At 35.6% G+C, this 26,023-nt stretch overlaps 1 protein-coding gene across 2 annotated transcripts in view; it reads left to right on the forward strand.

The window, feature by feature from the left end:
• LOC110190665 (uncharacterized) overlaps positions 1–26,023 on the forward strand; it is a 47,746-nt gene that overhangs the window by 4,532 nt on the left and 17,191 nt on the right. The window contains exons 2-3 of one of the 2 annotated variants that reach the window (XM_086839535.1): positions 11,136–11,755; positions 23,711–23,866. In XM_086839535.1, coding sequence (XP_086695661.1) covers positions 23,849–23,866 — 18 coding nt within the window. In that variant the 5' untranslated portion in view covers positions 11,136–11,755; positions 23,711–23,848. The remainder of the gene's footprint in view (positions 1–11,135; positions 11,756–23,710; positions 23,867–26,023) is intronic. The other variant, XM_086839534.1, reaches the window with a different exon arrangement.

Genomic DNA, 26,023 nt, shown 5'->3' on the forward strand with positions numbered 1-26,023 from the left:
GAAATACCTGCTAGATATTCGGCCATTGCCAAAAGTGTTGCATACTTTACAGGGTTTTGATTACACAGGCTAACTTTTCGTGAATTTTTGATAAAAAAAATCTTATAAATTACCAAAAAAAGCTAGAACAAAAACAAAGACCGATAATAAGTTGAAGAGTTTAAAACATTAAAATGTTGTGTACAAACCATAGGGGTAAACTATATTTCCCTTACTGTCTTACTTACTGTCTTCTTTATTTGTATGTTAATATGCCGCTTAATACGCAGCCGTGGTATGTGAGGTATACAAATATTAACCTGAAAACCCCAAATAATCCCTCAATGAATGAAAACATTCTTTTTACCTCGTTTACACCCCCACTTCAACTGCGAAGTGCACAACAAACTTTAGCCAGTAGACGAGGAATGGTTGGCAGGGAGCTGAGTCTAATTTTAGACATGCAGATATGCAATCGGGATCGATGGAGCGGTTCCCGGGATATAACCATGACAACGAAATGCTGCATCGCAATTTATGGGCTTCTCCCGGACCCTTCTGATGCTGTACTTTTAGTCCGATTCAGGACATACTGTCATTCGGTCGCCTCTCGATGATTGAACACCACCTCAAGGACGTGTTTAAATTTGCGTGTTATTAATCAAAATCGAAACGAATTAAAATTCTATAAAAATAGGGCCCGCCGGGTAAAAATATCTAACATATAAAATATATATGAACGAGCAAATAAATAGAACTGCCATTACAATTTTTATATTATGGCCAATGGCACCAAATTTAATATCATCCGCGAGCGGGCAAAATTGCTGTCGTTAAAATATTTTACAACATCCTACAAAGATTGAAAATAAATCAAGCATACAGGCAGCGAGTGTGTGTTCGAGGGGGTGTGTATTTATGAGTGGCAGGGGGTGTCGCTGTGGGTGGATGCGGACTTGCCTCTTTTGGGGCAGTCCCCGGTATCATATGTAGATGCCCCGCTGAACATTCAAATATTGGCAGAGTCATGTGCAATTTTTGCAGGTTGTTTATTTACATTGTCGACGCTGTAAAAGCCAAACGGGATCTATATGGGATATATCGAAATATATATATATAATTAAATACTTGTTATTTTGTAAGTTAAAAAAAATATATTTTATTTTTATTTAACCAAAATAAGTTACAAGATATTTGTATGTATGAAGAACACCGACCGAATAATTTCGTGTCTCAAACTGAACTCAACTTATTGAACTAGGATGGGTGACGATCAAACCTCGGTTTCGAGCTTTTGTGGATCTTGATTGATTTCGAAAGATTCTAAGAGAGAGCTTAATTGATTATTTAATTTCTCTTGGATTCAAGTGCATTCGCTCTTGGATACAAGTGCTCTTTTGAAATTTGATAATTTTGTTTTCGAGCTAACGGGTCCGAACTTTGAGCGTGTGAACGCGACAAATAGGAAAGGATGTTTAGACAATAAAATTGTTTAGTCTACTACTGGGGACTTGTGTTTATTCTACTGTCGAACTCGTGTGGAGTTGTGGTGTCCAATGACTTTATGGTCATTCGATGATGATTCATGGGTGTACATATATGTGGAATAAGTAGGCATGTGCTAAAGTCTATGGGACTGTGGATATGTCACTCCCCCAACCTTTGAATTTAGCCTGTCCTCAGGCGGATAACGTGGGATAAATCATAATGTTATTTTCCGGTATGATCTGATCATTTACAATTTGTTCCGGGATCGGTTGTTCTTCTTGTGTTTTCTTATATTTAACAATGAGTTTCTTAGGTATACTCTTAAATTTATAACTGACATACAATATTAAACTTAGGATTGTAATAACAAAGGATGTAAGACATATGATTTGAAACATGCTGTAATATTTTACATGGGATTCAATTATATCTCTTGTCTGGATGTATGCCAAAGGTTCTATTTTGGTAATGTTGTTTACAATATAAATTGACTGTGTAAAATCTGCAAGGTTGTTTGAAATTATGAATTCATCTATTTGCATAGTACAATTCTTTATTTTAATAATGTTGTTTCCATGTATAGAAACTCTATTGTTGATACAATTTTGATTAACAATTGTTTCCGGAATGTTCCAAGTGACTAATATGTTTGGTTCAACATAATTGATTTGGAAATCTTTGTGTGTTTTAGTGTATTTACATTCAGTAGGTTCTTGTTTAATAATGCCTATTAAACACTTATCGAAAATAGGTTTACCTGTGTGTGTATTATAGACCTTATCTTCGTAAATATAAAACTTATCAAATATGGATTCAGTAAGGATGTAGTTGGACTCATCAGGATATGGAACTATATTGAATATTGGGACTTTTGTTATCTCAGTAGGAACATGGGAAATTATTAAAATTTCGTTTGTATCTGTTTTTAGCCAAGTGGATGTTTTAATCTTTAGCATTTTCTCGGAATTTACTTGCTTTAAATAATCATGCTTAAGTAATTTCGGATTGAAAATTCCCAGTCTCGTGAGTTGCATACCCATTTCTATGTCTTCAATATACTCAGTGAATTGTTGTAAATTGAAAATAAGTACTGCTACCTGTTGTTGTTTTTCGTTTTCAATTTCCAATTTGTTAATGATATCTATCCCGCTGTTAATTACATCAATAATCATATTCAAATCATGATTCTGAACGGAATTTTCTGACAAGTTATTAATTTTGCTTTCTAACTCATCTCTGTCGTCTTGATCTAGTGTGCCAAATAAATATTTGTATGCTGTTCCTACAATATTTACTAGACCTCGTTTGGTTCTCTTGATTATTCTCAAACCATTTATTTCCCTTTTTAGTTTTTCAACTAAGTAATCTATTTGGATTACGTCAGGAAAATGTTTCGCTTCATCCAACAAGTTTTCAAACATTAACATGGTTTTAGTTATGTTTATGCTTAAGTAATGATATTCGTAACTCGTGGGTATCTCCGTAACTCCTGTCTGAAATAATAGGTATCCATTTTTAGCACTTATTGTGTTTACTTCTATGCTATTGCCTTGGACTACGGTGATGAGAGCGATGATTGCCAGACTTATAATCATTATGGGGGATACGGGGCATCTTTTAATCTTCTTCGACGGGTCTGGAATTATCGTATTTACTTTTGTTAATTTTCTTTTGTTTTTTGAACTTGGACTTGTAATGTACGATTTTCCTGCCTCTGTTTGTTTCCTCGAAGTGTTTATCATCCACTTGTCTAATCTGACCTGTTTTCTTAAACGGGTTGGTCACCTTACTTTTGACTAATGGTGATTGCCTGTATTTCGTATCAATGTCATAACTATGTCTGTTTTTATTTAGCTGGTCAATTTTGTTAATTTTGTTTTGTTGTACGTTAAAATCGGGGCTACCTGCGTATAGAAAAATGTCTGCTGGAGTTCTTTTGGTGGTATTGTGCTTTGTTTTGTGATTATAAACGTATAGGATCGTTTCAAATTTTGTGCATCGATCTTCTATATTTTGTTCACTACCAATAATTCTCAGCTTCTCATTTACTGTCTTATGGAATCTTTCTATATCGGATACACCGTTTTTGCTTGTTGTGATGGTTATATTTACACCTTCTGATTTTAGCCAGTTTTGCAATGCTATACACATAAACGCTGAATCTTTATCTGCTTTTATTTCTTGCGGTTTTCCCATGTCATTAAATATCTTCATGAGGGCTCTTTTTGCTTCTAGCCAATCTCTACTCTTTACTTCGATTAGGGTAGCAAATTTCGAATAGATATCTATGCAGGATAGGAAGATTTGGTTCCCGGTTAGATAAAAATCGATCACGTATTTTTCTCTAGCGTTTAGGACTTCGGGTGTCGTTTCGAATACAAGTTTTGTATTCCTATGTTCAGTTTTAGCTATATTGCAAACTTCACATTCATTGATAATATTCTGAATGAGTTTCTGACTGTCAGGATAGTAATATTCTTCTTTAAACCAATTAATGGTTTTTTCTATACCTGGGTGTAAAAGTTCCTTATGTTTCTTTAAGATTAGATCTTTAAATTCTGCATACGTCAGAATATCAGTTAACTTCTGAGTACATCGCAGCAATTTTGTGAAACAATTAGGGCTTATGATTTCGATATATGCCCTTTGGAATATTAGAAAGTCGCCGTCATCTGGGAAATAAATAGTGCTTTTCTTTGTGCAAAAATATTCCTTGATGAGGTTTTTAGCTAACTCGACTGTCATTTCTTTATATGTGATTTTAATTTTTAATTTCTGAAAGTAATGACTCGTGTTAACTGCGTCTACATCTCCTTTTACCATTTCTATTTGTCTGGAGAAATAGTTTAGGGGTCTTTCGGTGATAGAGATGTAATTTAAGTTATCTTCAGCAGCGCTATGAATTGTTGCATCCATGCTATCAGCAATTTCGCCAACCATGGCTTCCTCTATTACTGTGCGGGAAAGAGCATCCGCTACATAATTTTCTTTGCCTGGAAGATACTTAATTTTGTAATCAAATTCATTCAATTTGATTTTCCACCTTTGTAGTTTCATGTTAGGTTCCTTTATGTTGTTAAGCCACACCAATGGTTTGTGATCACTTAATATTTCAAATGGCCTTCCGAATAGATATGACCTAAAATATTTAGTTGCCCAAACTATAGCTAACAATTCTTTTTCGATAGTAGCATAGTTTATTTCGTGTTCGTTTAGCGTTCTGCTTGCGTAACATACGGGCTTATGGTTTTGTGACAAAACAGCTCCAATTGCTATATTGCTAGCATCAGTTGTTAAGGAAAAGGGTTTTGAGAAATCAGGGTAGATTAAAATCGGGTCTGAAGTTATCAATACCTTTAGTTTTTCAAATGATTCTACATAATCTCTGCATTTGGTGTCGATTACCGCTCCTTTTTTCAACTTTAGGGTCATAGGTTTAACTACCTTAGCAAAGTTAGGAATGAACTTGCGATAGAATCCACATAATCCTAGAAATGATTTTATTTGTTTAGGAGTTTTTGGTAATGGGAATTTTGTGATTGCGTTCGTTTTGTTTGGGTTAGGCCGAATTCCGTTGGTGGTGACAATGTGTCCTAGGAATTCTGTTTCCTTCCTCATGAACTCACATTTATCTAATTGCAATTTTAAATTCGCGTCCCTTAATTTTCCAAAGACTTTCTTCAATGATAAAATATGTTCCTCCAATGAAGTGGAGTAAATTATGATATCATCCAAGTATACCAAACAATCCTTGTAGATTAAATCTTCTAACAAGTTGTTCATGCATCTCTGAAAAGTTGCTGGTGCATTTTTAAGGCCAAAGGGCATGCGGGTATATTCGTAATGCCCATGTTTGGTTGAAAACGCTGTTTTTGCAATAGACTTTTCCTCCATCTGAATTTGATGAAAACCTTTAGCTAGATCGATAGTAGTAAAATACTGACATCTTCCCAGTTTGTCAAGTATTTCGTCCATTCTAGGAATCGGAAATTTATCATTTATTGTTATTTCGTTAAGATTCCTATAGTCGACTACTAATCTGAATTTCGGTTTACCTGAGGCGTCTGCCTTCTTTGGAACTACCCAAATGGGTGAACAATAGGGGGACTTAGATTTTCGGATAATGCCCTGCTCTATCATTTCCTTAATTTGTTTATTTACCTCCTGATCAACACTCTGGGGGTATTTATATGGTTTGCGATAAACCGGATCTTCATGTTGAGTTTGGATAACGTGTTTAATGGTACTAGTGAAAGTCAAATTCTCACCTTCTCTGTACTGAATGTCTCTATATTGATATAGGACCTTCTTTAAACATTCCTTTTCTTCAACATTGAGGTGTTCGAGCCTAAACTCGTTACATTCGCGTAATTCATTATTGATCGCGAAGTTAATTGTTTCGTCAGTAATCGATGTAGGATTGGATTGCATTGCATCTGAATCCTCAGCATCTTTACTGCTTTTGGGAGTAAGGCACTTTAGGGGTGCGGTCTTCTCCACTTTTTGTTTGATTTTGGGGTTAACCTTTTTGTCTTTTAGACTGGGACACTTTTTTAGTGTGGTCTCACCCTTTTTGATTGGGTCAAGGCATCTAGTTGATGCGGTCTCGCCCTTTTTGATTGGGTCAAGGCATCTAGTTGATGCGGTCTCGCCCTTCTCATCCTCGTATCTGAATTTATAGGTTTTTGAACCTAAGGTTACAGTCTCCTTCTCATAATCAATCTTTGCTTTGGTATCTTCTAAGTATTGACGACCTAACAGGAAATCATATTTTTGAGAAAAATTATGCACATAGAACTTTTGTTCGAACGGACATACTACATTGGGTTTAATCATTATGCTTTTCGTTAGTATTATTGGACCCTTAATTGTGTATACCTTGAGGTTTTCTTTAGTTTCCTTCAAATTTGCAAAATTCTCCCTAATGATATTGATGGACGAACCTGTGTCAATCATACCTTTGTAAAGATTGTTCTCATATGTAATTCTTACATATGGACTGATTCTACCTCTTCTCCCGTGTCCGAGATTTCCGAGGCAGTTTGATGAAAATTTACATCTACCTCCATTTTAGTCTGTCCGCTACTACTTTCTCTTTGTCTTTTAACGGGACCGTTACTACTCGGGTGGTGTGAAGTAGAGGGCTGATGGTTTAATGGATTATTCTGCCTACCTTGATTTAACTTGTTCCTAAAATTGTGATAGACTTGTGGGTCAACAATAGTAGAATTATTTCGATTCTGGGTGTTTCGATTCGAGTTACTGGCTTGATTATTGTTTTGATACGTAGACGAATAATAAGAATTTGTGTTGTGTTTGTTATTGTAATATCTTTGATTATTATTTAAATTTTTATTTCCCTTATTCCTGCGATTATTATCGTGAGATTTTTGAAAATACATATCTTCTGGATTTGCGTCATAAAGACCAAGTTCCATAGTGGCTTGTTTCAACTTTGGGATAGTGTCAATATCCTTGCGAGCCAACGACATGTACATTCGATCTGGTAGTTTCTTATCGATAGTAGACTTGATAGTCCATTTTAGCATATCGGAATAATTGCTCTTAATTACGGGATTACATTCTAGTTCTAGCTTATCGAAGATATTACGATGCTGTGCTTCCAGCATCTGGATAAACTTACTGATACTTCCTGAATATGATGTCTCCTCCAGTTGTTTCATCAGTGTTACATATGGCCTGTGATCCTTGAACGAAGTAGAAAGGGCTTCTCGGATCTCCCTCCATGTTGTTGCTCCTGCTTGGATTACTGCTTCTAAGGCGTTGTCCACTATAACTCGTTTTATAGCGCCGTAGATTATGTGAGCTTGCCGATTATCTTGTGTTGGGTACAGACTTAGCAGCTGATCCACCTGGTTGATGAATATTGAAAGTTTCCCTGGTGTGCCATCATAATAATGCAGCTCCTTAATTTGGTGCAGCAATTGATTTAGGTGTAATTCGGAGAGTTGTTGCACTGTTGCCATTTTTGGTTTTGTTTTATTTTAAAGTCACAGAATTAAAAATTCGGATTTGAACTTTATTTCTGACCACACGGGATTTTTTGGTTTGGTTGTATTAAAAGTCACAGAATTAAAAATTCGAGTTTGAATTTTATTTCCGACCGCACGGGATTTTTTCGATTTAGAATACTACTTGCACGTAGATTCTTTTGCGGATCAATTTTTTAATCACTATATCAATTCGTTGGTCTGGATAGCTAGTTGTATAGCTTATCCTTTAAGTTGACCAATACCGTACTGAAAGGATTATTTTAATTTTTGATCCTACCGACTGCGCCAATTAAATACTTGTTATTTTGTAAGTTAAAAAAAATATATTTTATTTTTATTTAACCAAAATAAGTTACAAGATATTTGTATGTATGAAGAACACCGACCGAATAATTTCGTGTCTCAAACTGAACTCAACTTATTGAACTAGGATGGGTGACGATCAAACCTCGGTTTCGAGCTTTTGTGGATCTTGATTGATTTCGAAAGATTCTAAGAGAGAGCTTAATTGATTATTTAATTTCTCTTGGATTCAAGTGCATTCGCTCTTGGATACAAGTGCTCTTTTGAAATTTGATAATTTTGTTTTCGAGCTAACGGGTCCGAACTTTGAGCGTGTGAACGCGACAAATAGGAAAGGATGTTTAGACAATAAAATTGTTTAGTCTACTACTGGGGACTTGTGTTTATTCTACTGTCGAACTCGTGTGGAGTTGTGGTGTCCAATGACTTTATGGTCATTCGATGATGATTCATGGGTGTACATATATGTGGAATAAGTAGGCATGTGCTAAAGTCTATGGGACTGTGGATATGTCACTATATATATATTATGCACACTGCGTGTGTAATTAGAGGCCATCAATTTGCCAGATTGAAAGTGCCTGTCGCTGGCGAGAGATTTGTGAATCTTGAAAAATATGAAGGATTTGTGTGTTTACATCGATGGAATGCACTGATTTCGTTTAGCTTTTGGGATAAACAATTTTCAAGAATGAGGAAATACACTCTTGACTGGTGCCAAAATGATCCAAGAGCTCTTTTAAGTAGCTTTAAGCCCAGTTTAAAAAGTTTCTTAGGGGTTCACCTGGCTCAATTTCATTCAAGTCTTTGCGTTGGCAATTAAAAAGTCACACAAAATACCCGCACACACTTTCACACCGATACAGAGAAAGTTCAACTTAATTTGGCAACAAAGTGAATAACAATTTTTAGACACCTCCTTCTGAAGGAGGCTGAATATTTCCCCCGTTTCTCGGGAGTGACAGACAGCTGTTACATGGAAATGAGCCAGCCAGAAAGCGTTCCCTTTAAGCCATTTGAATATTGTTGTTTACTTTCATTCTTTACCTTTTTTTATTTTTTTTGCTACTGCTGCTGTTTGCAAGTTATTGAACCCGTAAAAGTTTTTAATTAAAATTCAAATTAGACAAATTAAATTGCCTGCTAAGGTGGCCGCGATTGCCATTGAAATGGCAGGCGTATTTTTACGATTGTCCTCGGATTTGGTATATGATGGGGGATTCGTACAGAATCTCAAGGAAGCTCGAGTCCTGTGGACGTGCGTTAAATTTTAATTGATTTTTCCCAACCAAACTGTAGGAGTGTGTGTGTGTGTGTACCTGCTTACGCGCAAAGTAAACGAAGCGAGATGTGGAGTACAGAACAACAGATGCAGATACACAGATACAGATACAGCTGCCGAGGCACACGAGATACACTCATACAACCACACACACACCCATTGCGAACTGGCAGACATTCAGGCGTGCGAATAAACGAACGAGGCTCGCCATTCGTATTTGTATTCGTATTCGTATTCGTATTCGCATTCGGTTCTCTGAATGAGAAGCTGGATGTGCTGGGCGGTAGGCGATGGGCGGTGGGCGTTGGGCGGTGAAAGGACAATTCAAGGAGGCAAACGAAAAACATTTTATCCAGCTTTTGTTGTTGTTGCTGCTGCTGCTGCCGATGTTGTTTTTGCTACTGCCATTCGTAGGCTGTTTATTGCCCACCGTCGTTGGTGTTGCCGCTGTGCCTGTGATGCTGTGTATCTATGTAGAATTTATCGATTTATTTTGACTTCTCCTTATGTGCTCCGCCCCCTCTCTAATACATACATAGGGGCATAGGCGCACCGCAAAAAGGGCTACATATTTAGGGGTTGAGCCTTGTAATGGATACAAACTTTAACGAAAGTCAAGTATTACAAAAAATCGAAGTAACTTTGGGGCTTTATAGTATACAATTTAAAAAATTAATAAGCCACAAGGAATATTTATTCAAAATAATGTTTCAATTGAGTGTAATTTCTTATAATTCATTACCAATTAGCTGTTTCAATTATATTTCTGATATAATTATATAAAATCCATTACATTTATATTTGATCTATCACTTTCCCAAGTCCCCCCTTTTGGTTAGTATTCTGCCTAAGCCACTGCTTTGTAGCGTATTATTTAATACGGCCTGAGCGATAAGGCTCCAAAAACTCGGTTAGCTGGCAGCCCACTTTAGGGCGCTTCTGGGTTTTGGCCTTTCTCCCTTTCTGGTTGTTGTTTCTCGCTTTATTTTTTGCGCTTAATGCGCCAATTCTGACAACAGTCGCCAGGGGGGGAGGGAGGTAGGGGAAGGGGAAGGGAAAGGGAAAGGGGATGAGAGCCCAGCGGTAGATAGAAGGCAAGTCGGCAGCAACGACCCAAAGTCAAATTGAGTAAAACGCATTGAAAACTTAAGTAATTTCCCAAGAACGGCCCACAGTTCTTAAAAGCTTTCTTCTTCTACTTTTTTTTTTGTTCTAAAACGAGAAGCCCGAAGCAAGCGTTTCTGCCTTTTTTATATTATTTTCCGTTTTCTTCTTTTTTTGTTTCGCTCCTTCGGTCTTGTTATTGCAGATGGCCAAAGTTGTTGGCCAAGTAACAAAAATGTGTTTTATATTGTAATAACGAAGAATGCACTGAAGTCGAAACACGGCGGGTGGGTGGAGGTGGAAGGGAAGCAGAAAAACAGAACAGCAAAGCACAAATAAGAATTCATAAACTGTTTAATGAAGCAGAGCAATTACATAAAGCCAAAACCGAAGTGAACAAGTGCAGCTAAGAAATACCGAAAAGCGATAATAAAGCCAATTAAATTCTGAGTAACTTTCAAAAGATACATATTTTGGGGGGAGTGAAAAGAACACATCAATTCTTAGGGCATTGTTAAAGCAATAAAGGGGAGTCCCAGAAACTTGTTATACATTGTTTCGCAGAAAAGTCCGAATATTTCCAAGATACATAATTACTATTGTTTGAGATTTTGTCTGACAAAATGTATATCTATTTTAAAAGAAATCAATTAAAGTCAGTGTGTTAAATATACATATCTTAAACTACATTCGTTTAAGATATATTAATGTAAATGGTATATAAAACGGAACCAATTTATAAATAACAATAAACTCACCCTTAGCAATTGACTTGAGAGAGCATTTTCCTGACAAATTGGAATAAAAAGTACTCAAACCTAACTCCGATAATAAAGTACTTCCGAAATTCGAAAGATAAATAGAAACCCCAGCATCTTGAAGCTATCTTTTCTTCAATCTGCATTTCGGGATAATCAGTTTCTGGGATTCCCCCATCTTAACATTGACCTCGTTTCACCCAACAGTAAGATGTTTAGATGTAATCGAAAAAAGCGTGTCAAGCCGTCCTCTTTACAAAGAATCAACCCTAAACTAATGTAAACCACGACTTTTAAAACTAAAAACGCCTCGAGAAGAAGGGACAGAGAGACAACTATATAGTTTGGTAGAATAGCAGCCAGAGCGAGGCGTGACCTGAGTCTAAGCGTGCGTGTGTGTACATAAAGATGGGAAGCATGTGAAATCGAGGCGGAAAATGTCCGCCCGCTTGCCCCTGGCCCATCGTCTTGTGCGTTCGTGTGTGTGAAATACAACAAAGAAGTCAACAAAAAGAAAATCTAAAAGAAAAGCCAAATAAAACAACAACTACAATCAGAGGAAACAAGAGAGAGAGAGAAAGAATAGGAATAGCGATTCAATGTCACAGATACCAACGCCCGCAGGCACTGGCATATACGTGAACCCACACCTCCAGAGCCTATGTATTATACCGCTCCTCCTCACGTATGTAGAGAAAAAGCTATAGCCGCAGATTAGTGAGCCCGATTCAAGGAGCAACGGAGACGGATACGACGACGACAATCAACATTCATCATACGCACCGTGGGACGCGGCGTACAACGCAAATGCAGCCCCCGATCGATCGGTAAGCCGAAAAGCTAATAAAAACGAAAATACACACACACACATTTACAGGGAAAACTCTGCTATTTCGTGACTCTGTCTATCTCTCTCTGTATACACCTTGCTAAAGTTTGATTTCAAGTTTATTGTTTTCATTGAAATTTGCGTTGTTGTATTAATACTAACCAAAGACTAACCAATAAATAAGGCAAAGTTCGGGTAATTAACTCTTTTGAGTTTGTTTGGAAATGGTAATTCTTAGATCTTGAGAGGTTCTTGTTGGAATCTTGAATCAGTTTATTATTTTTTTCCATGTAATATGCCAAGAAAACTTTAAAAAACTTTAAAATTTTATTATTTGTAGACTGTCAGATTAATTTTTAAATGATTAGTATTTACATAATACCTCTGGCTCCGAAGTATTTCAAATTATAAAAAAATATATATTAAATATTCAGTTTTAAATTAAGGTCACAAGATTCTAAGGATTATTATTATCTAACAAAAAAAAAAAACCCTTTTGCTGGCGCCTAATGTTGTGCTATGCGATGATGATCGTTATAACGATGATGTTTTGATGATGACTCCCTCCCCTCCCCGGGTGTGATAAATAAACCAACTTATTTATGGCTGGTGGTATTAACAAGCATCTAAAATATGTGCTGACACAAAAGAGACTCACTCGAACACCCACACAAGTGCGGTGTGGTATTGGCACAGCTAAGTTTTTCTGTTTCAATTCACGCGGCGGAAACGTGCTGCCAACAAAACAAAAATCGGTGTACCTTGCACTGTCAACAAAAACAAAAACAAAACGAAAAACACTAACAATAACAACAACATAAGCATAAGCATTAGCATTACCATCGACATCAACACCACCAACAGTCAACAACAACAACCACACCAATAATAACAACAAAAAATCTCTGTGCTCAAAGTTCAATGACGTTGGCATCGTTATTCCGACTCAACATGTTTGAAACCTAATGGAAATTTTGTATATTTCTTTTTCGGTTTGTGGCTAAATTTGACCAGAATTCCATGGGAATCCCTCACCCCATTCTCCATGAACTGTTTTTCCTGGAAAAACCTTTACATATTTCAAAAAATTGGGTCGGCAATGTTTTTTTTTTCTGGGAAATATGGCCATATTTTTTGTGGTTGCATGGCCTGGCATTTGCAATATTGTTGATGTTAGAGTAAGAAAAACATATGATGATTTTCATTTAGTTCAGTTTTGAATTGATAAGAAAAGAGCTGAGTTAAATAAAGAGCAGGTAAAATATATAAAAAAATAGGGAAATTAGGAAGTCCTTAAATATATATTTTTTTATTAACGAATTCATGTTAGTTTTTTCCCATTCAAAGCCCACACCCATTGATGTGAAAAACTAATTATTTTTCACATCACACAAAAACTAGCCCGTTTCGTGATCTCCCTACCTCTTCCACCAATTTTGGTAGTGGTTTTTCTTTTGTAGGGGGCTCTAATGACGACGATTCCTTCAGTGACCAACAGAACAGTGGCCTGCCAGTCAAATTTATGACTAAAGCGAAATAATAGACAATTGACGTCACCGTAATATAGGTATAGGAATTTCTTCTTTATTTATTATATTTTTATTTGGCTTTTACGTTGGATGTCTTGTCAAGTATATCGGGGCATATGCGGTAATACTTTCCGCGTTGCGTCAAGGGAAAATCGGAAAAGCGGGAAAAGAAAGTGAACGATCTGCAATCCGCACAGATGACTTATGGAGACCGCTGCGTTGATCTATTGCTGATAAAGTGAAAGTCAAGTTATGTTAGAAATGTAATTATTCATGTCTGAGACAAAAGAAAAAACGAAATAGAAAACAAAACAAGCAAAGAATCCGGCTAAAATTTTTGAAGAACATGCTAAATGTAGTCGTCGAAAGGGAAGCCAGAGCTAGGCGCCCGAGGAATGTCAATGGACAGCGTCAGTGCTGCCATGAAAGAATGTATTTCAAAATAATTGGAGCTTTTTTCCAAAGAATAAATCTATTGGAAAATCACTAAAGAAACTTAAGAAATTTTAAAATGGAATAGGATAGAAAATCACTAAAAACAAGAAAGACAGTTGTGCCCTAACAGGTTGAAAATGTAGGAAATGGGAATTTTAAATTGTTCATAACTAGGCCAAAAATGCATTAATTTCAATTCGGAAAGCATTGCTGTGTTAGTTTTTATTGGGCTTATAAATATGCATACTTAATTTTGAATTTTAGAAAATTAACATTTTTGTCAATTTTTGACAATTTTAATGATGTAACCTCTTATAAAATTTTGAAAAAATTTCAAAAAATTTATTTTTCGACTGGACATGGCTAGATCAATTCAGATTTTGATTCTGATGAAGAATATATATGATTTATAGGGTCGGAAATGACTCCTTCAATTCGTTGCGAGGTTCTGATTAAAAATATAAACAATAAAATATAAGTTGGGATAGTAAAGAAAATCCCCAAAGAAACAAGAACTTATAAAAGAAAATTTTAAAGAATTTCTTTTAGGGATAGTTTAATTTTAATTATTAAAGGATCTCTACGAATTACGAAAGAAAAATGCTATAAATAATAATAATATATAAGGAAATAAGCTTGTAAAGCTTATTAGTCCCCCAAAAACTCAAGTAATTTTTAAGGACAAAGATCCCAAGAATATATATATTTCCCAGCTTAGATCGCTTAGAAAAAAGTCACTCAATCTGTCTGAACGAAATAGTTCAATCTGACAGCACTGATGGGCGGCAGTGCCTTTTTGGAAAATTTATATATGTACGCAGTACGACTTTGGTTTGTTTTGCCTTCGCGTGTGGCGTCTCGACGGGCGATGGCCGTCGCGTCATTTATCTGTCAGCGTTTGCCTTTGCTTGATGAACTATTAATTTCTGGTTGCCGAGCCACGAATTTATTTTCGTCAACTGCGGCACGTGTGTCGCGAACATCATCTCATCTCGGATGCGGCAGCTGATATGCCTGTCGATGTCGATGTGGCTGTGGTGTCAAGGGTTGGGCGCTGTTCATAAAAAATAATTTGAATAAATTCCTTGCGAAGAGCCATACCACGATACACACTTGCGAAATCCCTGCAGTAAAATATGTGGAAATAAAATACGAAATACGAAATTTGTTGAATATTTATCAGGCGGTAAAATATACATACACTTTGTTGATTTGAAAATGTTGATGGGTAGAGTCTCCTTTTCTCTTAATGCAAAATGCATGACCCACCAACCGGTCTCTTGATAATCCGATTTGCAGGACCCCAAATTTATGTTTCACATTTCAATGCAACCACAAATCCATTAATTATAATCTGATGTAAAATACATACACTCGCCCATACATCGAATGTGATTTTGTGATAGAATTGAAGGGAAAATACCTCGAATTCTGCAACAATGCATTTCAGTACAATTAGATAGATGGAGTTTCGTTTACGAAATGATAAACTAATGTGACTGATTTAATTACACTTTGTTTGTGCCAGAAATTATATAGCGAAAATTATGTATCAATACATTAATTGTGGCACATATTTAATTGGACACTCAAGTGGAAAACTTATACTAAGTTGCATTAGCTGGTCAATACATTAAACATTGTGGAAATGTAACAATATATACATTGTTTAATATCTAATACAGAGCAGGAGGAATAACTATTTTTGTTCTATAGAAATAGGTTTGAAATTTAATTAATGAATTAATTTTGGAACATATTTTTAGTGCTTCAATTATATAAAGTTAAAATTTCATTGCTTAAACTTTCAATAAGTAAAGCGAAAGAAAGATAAATGAAGGCTACAAAATTGTTAGGAATTCAAACAGTTTTAAATTCTGTTCATATTATTTTTTATGTTCCTTAAATATCCCTTAACTATGTTTTCTAATTCCTTGTTCTCGCATTCCTCAATCCTAAAAATTCTTTACATTTTCTACCTTTTTAAGCAAATATCAATCTGTTTTTGGTACCTTGCAACATTGTTAGACTTTTAATTGGAAGATGTCTGGCAGCAGCGGCATCACAAAACAAATCCGACAGGAACGGACACAAAGGCAACAGCGGCTGTTTTGCCTGGTTCTGTTTATAATTCCGATTTGGATTCGGATTCGAATGCTACAGACAACGACAGGTGGTCGCTGATATACTGGGAATGGGACTCGGCCTACACGGCGTATGAGCGATGAGATGATCGCACAGGTTTCGCTTTATTCTCGCTCGCGAATACGTATGGGAGCGAGAGGTAAAATGTCCATTAGCTGATTTAATGAAATCGTAAATCAAATGAGCGGATTGCTAAAAATATATACATATATATCTCTGGCGCGTATTTTATGTTTTTTGAAGTGGAACTTATGCCACAGCAATGAGCAAACAACGGCAGGGCGGCAGCCGCCGAACAATAGATGAAACGTGGACGATTGTGCCAAAGTACAAGACGTTTTTGTTGCAAGAATGCACAGCGGAAAAATGTTTCAAATTTATATTTTAATTTGAAATTAATTGAGGAAGCTTATTTGAGCAAATGTTTATATTAAATATATTAGATATGGCCAGGAAAATATTTTTAAAAGTAAAAAGGGGATAAGCTAAAATATGTTGTAGATAATTTCGAAAGAATTAAAGGAAATTGTTTCCCAAAAATTACATTTTCATTTATAAACAACAAGGCATTTTATCAAACCTACAGATCTCTGCGACTCACAACTTAATTGCCTTGGTTTCCCCCCCCATAAATCATTTCAAATGGAAATCAAGACAAAGGCAAAATAACGTGACAAACTTACAATGTTATTAACAATGCAATTATCTTCTATTTGCAATAAGAATAAATGTGATTATTTTTCAACAGTGTATTTATAGCACGAGTGTGTACTGGTTGCCTCTAATGATGAGCACATGTAATGCGTCGTATTGCAAAACTTGGCGTTTTATTTCGACATTTCTTGCCGTGAATAATGCATACGATTCCCGTGGTCGCCCCTTTCGGATTGGTCTGCCTGGGCTGGGTTTTGGTTTTTGGGCTTTTTGGTTTGTGTGCTGCTTTCTGCCAAAAGTGCAGCATTGTCGCCGTCCTGGTCGTCTTGGCCGTCGTCCGTCGTCCGCCTCTCACTAGGCGTGTCCGTTGTGGCCAAGATATCGCTTGGCTGGCCGGCGTCACAGTTTTCGCGTCTGCGTCCGCGTCTGCAATGGCACTTTCCCATGGATGCCAATGAGTGTGCGCGTCTTTATTTAATTAACATATTTTATATATGTATATATATACACATATGTTTGTATGCAGCCAGCCAGCCCAGGGGCGTTGTGATTTATGCCTGGCGTTTTGTGCACTTTCAGCCGCCGATTGTCATCTCTAAGTAGCTAAGGATACCTTATTCTCATGCCCATTCCCATTCCCATTCCGTATCCCTCCTCAGCCGCCATATAAATCGCGTGCATTAGTCAACTGCGCCTGTCTCTCACTGTGTGACTAATTTGATTACACTCACCAAGAATTTGAAAATATTTGAAATTTGACTTTATTCTGAGGCATTTTATTGTACTTGCTGTCCGCCCGAGAAGCATTGGCTCTGTTCTGCATTAAATTAATGCTCACTTACTGTGCCAGCCAACTATTGTTATTTTTATAGCAAATCAAAAGCATTCGGCGAGTGGCGGCGGCTATGTGTATCTTTCGGATGCTATCGCCAGTATCCGTGAAAATTCCTCAAACGATATGTCATCAAAATGTGATTAATTTTAATGCTTTCAACTGGGTACTTATTATATTTGAGATCTAATATTAGTTTTCTCAGCAACATATTTGCATATGTGAAACAAGAAAAGGGCAACCGAATTTACCATATCCTTGGAGTGAAAATTCTTCATTACTCTGTCAAAAATTCATTAATTTCCAATCGGAAAGGTATTCTATGTTAGTTTTTATTAGGTTAACAAAGCTGCATACCTAATTTGAAATTTAAAGAAATTCGATTTTTTATCAATTTTTGAAAATGTTAATCATTCTTATCATTTTTTGCGAAAATCGAAAAAATTTCAAAATTTTATTTTTCGACCAGACATTGCTAGATCGATGCGGCTGCTAATTCTGATCAATAATATATATGATTTATAGGGTCGGAAATGACTCCTTTACAGTGTTTTATCCTTCTGACTTAAATTAAAATCCCATTGAAAGGGTATAAAAATAGTCATTGGAAATCAGACATACATATATCCTTAATTTATTAAAAATATAAAAGGAATTTAAAAGTAATGGGACGTTATGTGATTTATCCATTAAGTATATTATTTAAATACGTAAAAAACATATTTTTTTACTTGCAATTGATTTGCAAAATAAAAAATATTTTAGAAAACTCTCGAAAAGGTATTGCTTGTTTGTTAACAAAAATGTCTTAAGCTTTTATTGACTTTTTATTGTAGTAAAAGTTTATTGAAATATAAGATAATGTAAAAAACTTAAGAAGGTGTTTCTGACTGTCGTTTTGTCAAGCTATTCAATGTGTTCTTTAACTTTCAATTATAAATTCAACTGATTCGAAACAAAAGTCTTAAGCTCTCATGGAAATATAGCTAACATATGCATATAATATAGAATAACATATGCATACCCAATGTGTTTCAACAAATTTAAAACAATATTTAACCCACTTCCAATATTAAATACTTTACTTTACTTTAACATTTATTGATTTCCAAATCAATATGAGCTCAGGAAAACATTTCCCTTGCTCGAATTTTAAGTCCGAAAAGTTAAGGAAATGAAAAGTTTCCATTGGAAGCCATAAAAACCACTCCACACTCTATACGGACTGTTAACCCAATTCACGGAGCGGAGTACAAAAGAAAATGCAACTCTCAAAAGCCATTTAAGCATAATGTGCAATAAAAATTATAAATAAAGTCATGGCGCAGAAGGATGGTGGGTGGGTGGTACTATTTAGGTGCCCCAAGGCACTCCACGAGGAATGGGTCTCGAATGTTTATGGGTGGCGCGTTCTCATTAGGCAAAGTGTTCGATAATTAAATAGAAATGTAAATCAAGGCATCAGTTGCCTCTCTCTCTCTCTCTCTCTCTCTCTCTCTCTGTCGCACGTGTGGTAATTAGCGGGCGATCGGCGCACAGCTGTTTAATTGGCACTAAAGCAAAGATTGAAGTACTCACAAACATACATATATATATAGGGGGTGCTACGGGGGCGATTCTATATACATTTATAGGGGGTTGTCCCCTCCGATGCTCACGCTGTTTATTGAGCGGCAAATCAAACGGCCAGAAATTGGTTTATACGCAAACAAACAACAACAACATTAAATAAAGTATACGTCTTTATTCGCGGATATTTACGCGGTATATATGCGATATACATCTATATATATATATTCATATTGATGCGGATGTGCGATAACAAAGTAGTTTATGTTTATTTTCGGAGCGCGCGAATGATTTTAATTGGATTTTGATATGAAGTATCCACGAGCGGCCCACGAAATCTCCACGAAATCCATTTGCATCCTCCTCACCTTGGCAGAGGCCTGCCGCTTTCAATCTGTCTTTAACATTTTACACACGATTATTTTTAGACTGTGGCCTAACATTGAAAATGAAAATGTTTATAAGTATGTTTGCCGCTGTCTAATTCTGCGCATAGTTATTAATATTATTTTTATGAGAATTTCTTGTGTGTTTGGTTGTTGATGCCGATGACATGGCCAGCGGGGCGTATGCGTAATAAGTGCTGCGCGTGCTCTTCGTTTTATTTTTTTCTTTTTATTAAGGGGGAGTGCGAGCGGTGGTTTTGTGTGAAAACATAAAAACAAGCCACTTAAAAAAATAGACAAATTGTTATTCCTATTCCATCAGGCTGGAAGATCTACATAAATGTATCATTTAAATATTAAAGGGAGTAGAGCAGAGGCATTCTAAGGAGTTTGAGTGAAACATGAAAGGGAAACCATTTAGAAAATAAACATGTATTTTATCAATATAAACATTTAGGTAGCTTTTAAAAATTCACAATGATTATTGTGATTAGAAATTTCTATAAAAATAATATAAAAACAAGAAGGGAAACTAACAACGAGAAGCCGAAGATAATATACCCTTTAATTTTACAATTAAATTATAGGATCTTATTGGTAATTAATCGTAACTAAGGTAAACATTTTATTGGAAAATTTTATATGACAATTCCTTTTAAAAAAATTAAAGTTTAAATATTTCATAACTAAGACAAAAATTATTTAATTTTAATTCGGTAAGCGTTCTTATGTTAGTTTATATTGCGTTAAAAAATCTGATTACTCAATTTAATCAATTTAATAATTTTATTAAAATTTCAAGCTTCTGACTAAAATTAAAATTCCCTGCAGAAGGTTTAACAATAAAATGAAAAAATAATATAGAGGAATATCATGGCTTTTTAGACCTTCATTAATTCGGTGTTCAAGGAGCCTGAAAGCATATAACAAACCGATTAGAAAACAAACAAATAAAAATAGCACATTCTGTGATATGTAAACATTGAGGTATTTAAATATTTAATAGGTTTTATCAAAGAATTCCTAGATGATTATTACACTCATGAAGTGATCTTTTTACTGTAGATTTTGACTTGATTTCTTTTAAAATATAAATATGTATTCGTGTATATTATAATAATTCCCTTTTGAAACTTTATCATGGGGTTAGTCATGGAATTCTTGGGCCACCATTGTTGTTTTTCTCGTACCCTGTTTATTGTGGTTTCTTTTTATCACCGATTCTTTTATAGTATTGGTGTTGTATCGCGCCTTGGCTTTCTTCATTAGTGTGTTTTAGTGGGCGCTTTGCCAACGATTTTCCGAAACAAATTGTCGTCGCGCTCGACAACATTCCGCACGCTTACGGTTCATATGTACATGTGCAGTGCACACACACACACACTGAGACTGAGAAGTCAGAGCGAAGCGAATGCGACCCACTGTGACACAGTGGGGCAGTAGTGTTCGTGCTCCACTGTGCAGCGGCAGCAGCAGCAAATGTGCAGTCTGCAACGCGCACACATCGCTCATACATATTCTTAATTAAAATCCAACAAGCGATCGCTCGAAATACAGATACCCAGATACTTTGACTTGGCCATCACATTTACCAGGCCCACAGGCACATCGGAAAAAAATAAGAATCTATTGATGAAAAATGCCATAATTACCTTGTAGTTATTGGTAAATTGAATACAAATTGTAAAAACTTGTGAAATTCATGGAATATGTACTTTTAAAATCATTTCAAATCAGATTTTGTAAAACCATAGTATATTGTTTAGACTGACTTTTGCTTTCGGACAGTTTCCTATGAGTTCTGGAACTTAATAACTTTAATTTATAAAATATATATTTGCTCCCCTATTAAGGCTTTTAAATTCAGTAAAATTTTATAATACCAAATCAGGGTAGTTGCAAATAAATTCCCCTATTTCTTTCTCTGTTCAAGTTGTTTAGAAACTGCAATGGGAATATCCAAAAAGCCAGACCAAAGCCCAAACGAAATGCAGAGGCAAGAGGCATCTGATGCATTTGGCAGCTCTTTAGCCTGTTGCGTTTTTTGACTACAATCTTGCCCTCCGTTCTGGGGTCCCTCCATCATGTCTCGCACTGTACTTGCGTGCAAGCAGCGTCTGATGTCCAACAACATGTGTAAGACTCACCGTTTCGCCTCTGTCAGCCCCTTCGACACCCAGATATTTACACAGCGGGGAAAAATGTATCTAATAAATTTAGAAAAACAATTGATGTCTTAAGAAATATAATTTATTTAAAATAATACAAATAAAAAGCTGTATTGATTAAAATTATAATTTAAAATAATTATATTTATGTTGAATATTTATAATTAATTTGAATTTAGTATGTTATTTTCTGGGTGTAAATTTCTAGTTGCCGAAAAGTTCCCTTGGCCAACTGCGCCTTTTGACGACGCTCGTGTGTCTCTGTCTTTGTTTCTGATTTTGATTTCGCAATCGTTTCAAAATCCTCTATTTATTGCCACGAATATATAATGTTCGTCAGACATTTGGACTCAGAGAAGTGGAGCCTTGCCCTTTCAGGTTATTTTGGCTTATTAATTAATAAAATGTAAAGATTATGAGGTGAATTTAGGTCTGCTGATTTAAATTTTGTATTACATTTTCTGAGGTTACTTTAGACATGACATTCTCTTGCCTAAAAATATGCTTAATTACCAATTATTTAAGCTTATTTCAAGGACTGAAACCAACACATTTTATTGCCTAGAAATTGGTGTAAAAAAGAGTATTCAGACGGGTCACATATGGACCAATAAGGATTTGTCATCTTTGCCAATCTTTTTTGCACGGCTTTTTCTGGCATTTGTGGCGCATGTTTTGCCAAGCGTTACCGAAACGGGTGGGACGTAAGACAAACATGAATTAAATTAAAAATAAAACTATAGAAAATTGTAATTAAATAACTAAAAACAAAAATAAGCATTGCCCGCTAACAGACAAAGACTATTGTGTACCAAAAATAAAACCGCATGAGACAGCACAGAGACACTGACAACGGCAGCGACAACGACTACGACAACGATGGCATCGACATCGACATCGACATCGAAAACCTACAAAAAGAAAATGCAGGAAAATGGAAGGGAGACGGCATCGATAGAGGGAAATTCGCCAGAAATGCAAAAAGCAGCGAGTGCATAGAATAATTGAAATTTTCAATGCTGCAACTTGAAACAGCGAAGCAAAACGAATCGATGATGAAATATTGCATCTCAAAGAACATGCACAGAGAAAAATAGGAATTAAATTATTATTATGAACTCAGATCTCATTTCTCTTTAATATTTATTGTAATATTATTAACATGATGTCAGAATAAAAGGGAATATATTTAGTTAAATTAGGAACGTGTTTAAAAAGCTGAAATTAACACATTATCAACTTGTGGCTTTATCATAACTAAACCAAAAATGCATTAATTTCCAATCGGAGAACGGTTTAATGCTAGTTTTTAGCAGGTTAAAAAATCTGCATACTTAATTTAAAATGTAAGAAAATTAAATGTTTTGTCAATTTTCAAATTTTGAAAAAAAAACGAAATTTTATTTTTCGGCCGGACATGGCCAGATCGATTCGGCTGTTGATTCTGATCAATAATATATATGATTTATAGGGTCGGAAATGACTCCCTTACAGCGTTACAAGCTTCTGACTGAAGCTGAACAATTTATAGTTTGAAATTAGGTTTAAGGCTCGTGCCCCTTAAATTTATATAATATTCAATGCTAAAATGAAAACCCATAGTCTAATGTATATTAATTTTAGTAATTTAAAAATATGTGAATACCTGCTTAACTCATTTATTTCCTCTGTACGACTTTCACCTAAGGATTAACCAGAAATCCCCAAGTAGAGAGAACTTAAAACATTATTCAATGCCATATTTTTTTGCCCGCTAATTTTGCCGACAAGCTAATCCCCTGTGACTGTTCAGAGCCGGCCAGCCAGTCTGTCGGTGGGTCAGTCAGTCAATCTGCCAGTCAATCAGTCAGTCAGTCAGTCATCACATCGCTCAGCCAACAAACTCAGACTAACCGCCATTTTCGTCCACCGCCCCCGTCCTCCATTTTTCGAGAAGTTTTCCCAACCTCAGTGTGTTTTCCATACTTTTCTTTGCATCGTGTGCGTATGTGTGTGTGTCGCCTCTTCAGTATTTCTGCATGTGTTTGATTTCTTGATTTCACTATGTTTTATGCGCACATTTTTATGCATAAATTTTTGTATTTGTTTGTTTTTTATATTTTTTTCAATTTTGTCTTTCGTTTTCTACTTTTTTTTATGTCACAAAAAAAGCGAAAGCGAAACCAAAGAAAAATACGAACGAGAAAAGCAGCTACGAATTCGAATATTTTCAATCATACCAACAACTTTTTTCAGATTTTTGATTTTGTATCCCCATCATCACCACCACCACTACCACCACAACTACAACAACAACAACAACAATAAGTACAACCACCAACAACAACATCAACAAGAACAACAAGAACATCGTCGACGGCGTCAATTGCGACGATGGCTGCCATAAATACGGTAAGTACGCGACATCGACATAAAAAAAAATAAAAAAAACCAAACCAAAAGCACCAAAAGCAACAAAAGCAACATAAAATAAAAAAAGAGAAAACAACAAGAAAAAAGTAAATTAACGCCAGCAGAAATAACAATTACGGGGCGGGAAAGAAAAGCAAACATCGAGTGTGCGCAATCAATCATAAGGAAGAATAATTTATGGCACATGACGATATATGTATATATATATATTTAAATATTTATATCCAAAGCAATTTGCATATCTGACATATCCAAACAATCTTTTATATCCGCATCCCTCAAATATTTTGTATTTATTTTTATAATGTGTCGATGGAAACAGTTTTCAGGAAGAAGAAATGCTTTATATTTGTACGTAGCTGGGGAAAATGTTTTTTAGCATTCAATTAATAAAATGGGAAAATAATTATTTATTTCTAGCAAGGACATTTTTTGTTGTATCCTTACAATGGGTTATGCTTTCATTGTTTTAAATCGTTCGTTTTAATATTAAAAATCAATTAACTTGATGGAAGAGTTTTGAAGGTTTTATGACACTGAAAAATTCGAACTATTAAAATGGTAAATAAATAAATAAGTGCGTAAATTAGTACAAGATAAAAAGAGTTATAAGAATTGCATATTTCTAAAACAAACAAAATGTATACAGGAAATCTAACTTCGGGAAACCGTAATTTCTATATCCTTGCAGAGAAAATCCTTCATAACTCAGTCAAAAATTCATTAATTTACAATCGGAAAGCTTTCCTATTTTGGTTTTTATTAGTTTAATAATTCTGCATACTGAAAATAAAATTAAAATTTTAAAATTTTAATGATGTTACCCCTTATCATTTTTTGCAAAAATCGAAAAAATTTCAAAATTTTGTTTTTCGACCAGACAAAGCTAGGTCGATTCAGCTTTCGATTCTGATCAATAATATATATGATTTATAGGCTCGGAAATGACTCCTTCACTGCGTTTTAAGGTCCTGATTAAAATTATAACACCATGCAATTCCTTTTTTATTTAAAACATTTTTAGCAATCTTTTAGTGTTCCACAATTTTGCAAATTTAAAACTGCTTTCTAATTACAATCCCAAGTACTAGATACAAAATACCACCTTCAAATCCATTATTTTCTGTAGAAAATGTGTCAAAAGTAAGCCATAACAATAAATTTCCACAAAATGTTATAATAAACTATTTCTGGCTGTGACACTTTCCCCCCCTATTTTCCAACTATAATTGCCACACTTGCTACGCTGACAATAATGTCGATGTCGTAAAACGTTTTAAACCAAATTTGTTTTTCTTTTTTTTAATATACATATTGAGTTTGGGATATTACGCATACGACATGTTGTACGCCAGCTGATATCCGTGCGAAGGCCTTTGAAGGCTGCCCAATCATAAACAAAATTAAAAATTGAGGAACACACAACGAGGATGGATGATGAATCTGCCGCTAAAGATGATGACGAGCCCTTGCTCATGAACGTGTTCCAAACATGTGTTTCGGCTCATTTTACTAATAAGCAAGCAATGGGAAATAGAAAAGCCCGATGACAAATTGCCGCCCAGCATATATGTATATTCAATTTTCCGCTGACATCATCTCGATGTCGGGAGATTTTTTTCATTAACATATCGGAGCCTCACCTCGGCGAGCCTTTGGTGTGCCAAATTCAAATCGCCGGAGTCTGGGCTGCAGTGGAAATATGATTTTGGCAGCAACCAAGTTTTCCTCCACGGCTCCTCGCTCGCTCGTTCGCTCACTCATTCATTCATTCATTCTTTCTCGCCAGCCTTTGGCTTGTTTTTTTTTTTGGAGTGACATTGACATTTGATTGACACGTGAATCACGCCGTAAAAAACACAGCCACACACCTCTGCACCCCAGAGAGACGGAGAGGAAGTCCAGGTAGCACCGAAGTAGGGGCCGTGTCGTAACAGGATACGAGTATTTCTCGTCCCCGCAGCTTTGTTCACACTTCTCCTCCAAGAGATATGACAGCTCTCCGCCTTCTCATCTTGCCGGAAAAACGGTGGGGCTCATAAATCTTTTGGGGTTGTGCAAGAGAGAGCAACAACATATAATTACTTGATACCTGAATTGATTTAGCGTGTACATAATTTATGAAACCATTTGATT

Source organism: Drosophila serrata, unplaced genomic scaffold (assembly GCF_035046125.1).
Source record: "Drosophila serrata isolate PLE 108 unplaced genomic scaffold, ASM3504612v1 contig_376, whole genome shotgun sequence".
Lineage (NCBI taxonomy): Eukaryota > Metazoa > Arthropoda > Insecta > Diptera > Drosophilidae > Drosophila > Drosophila serrata.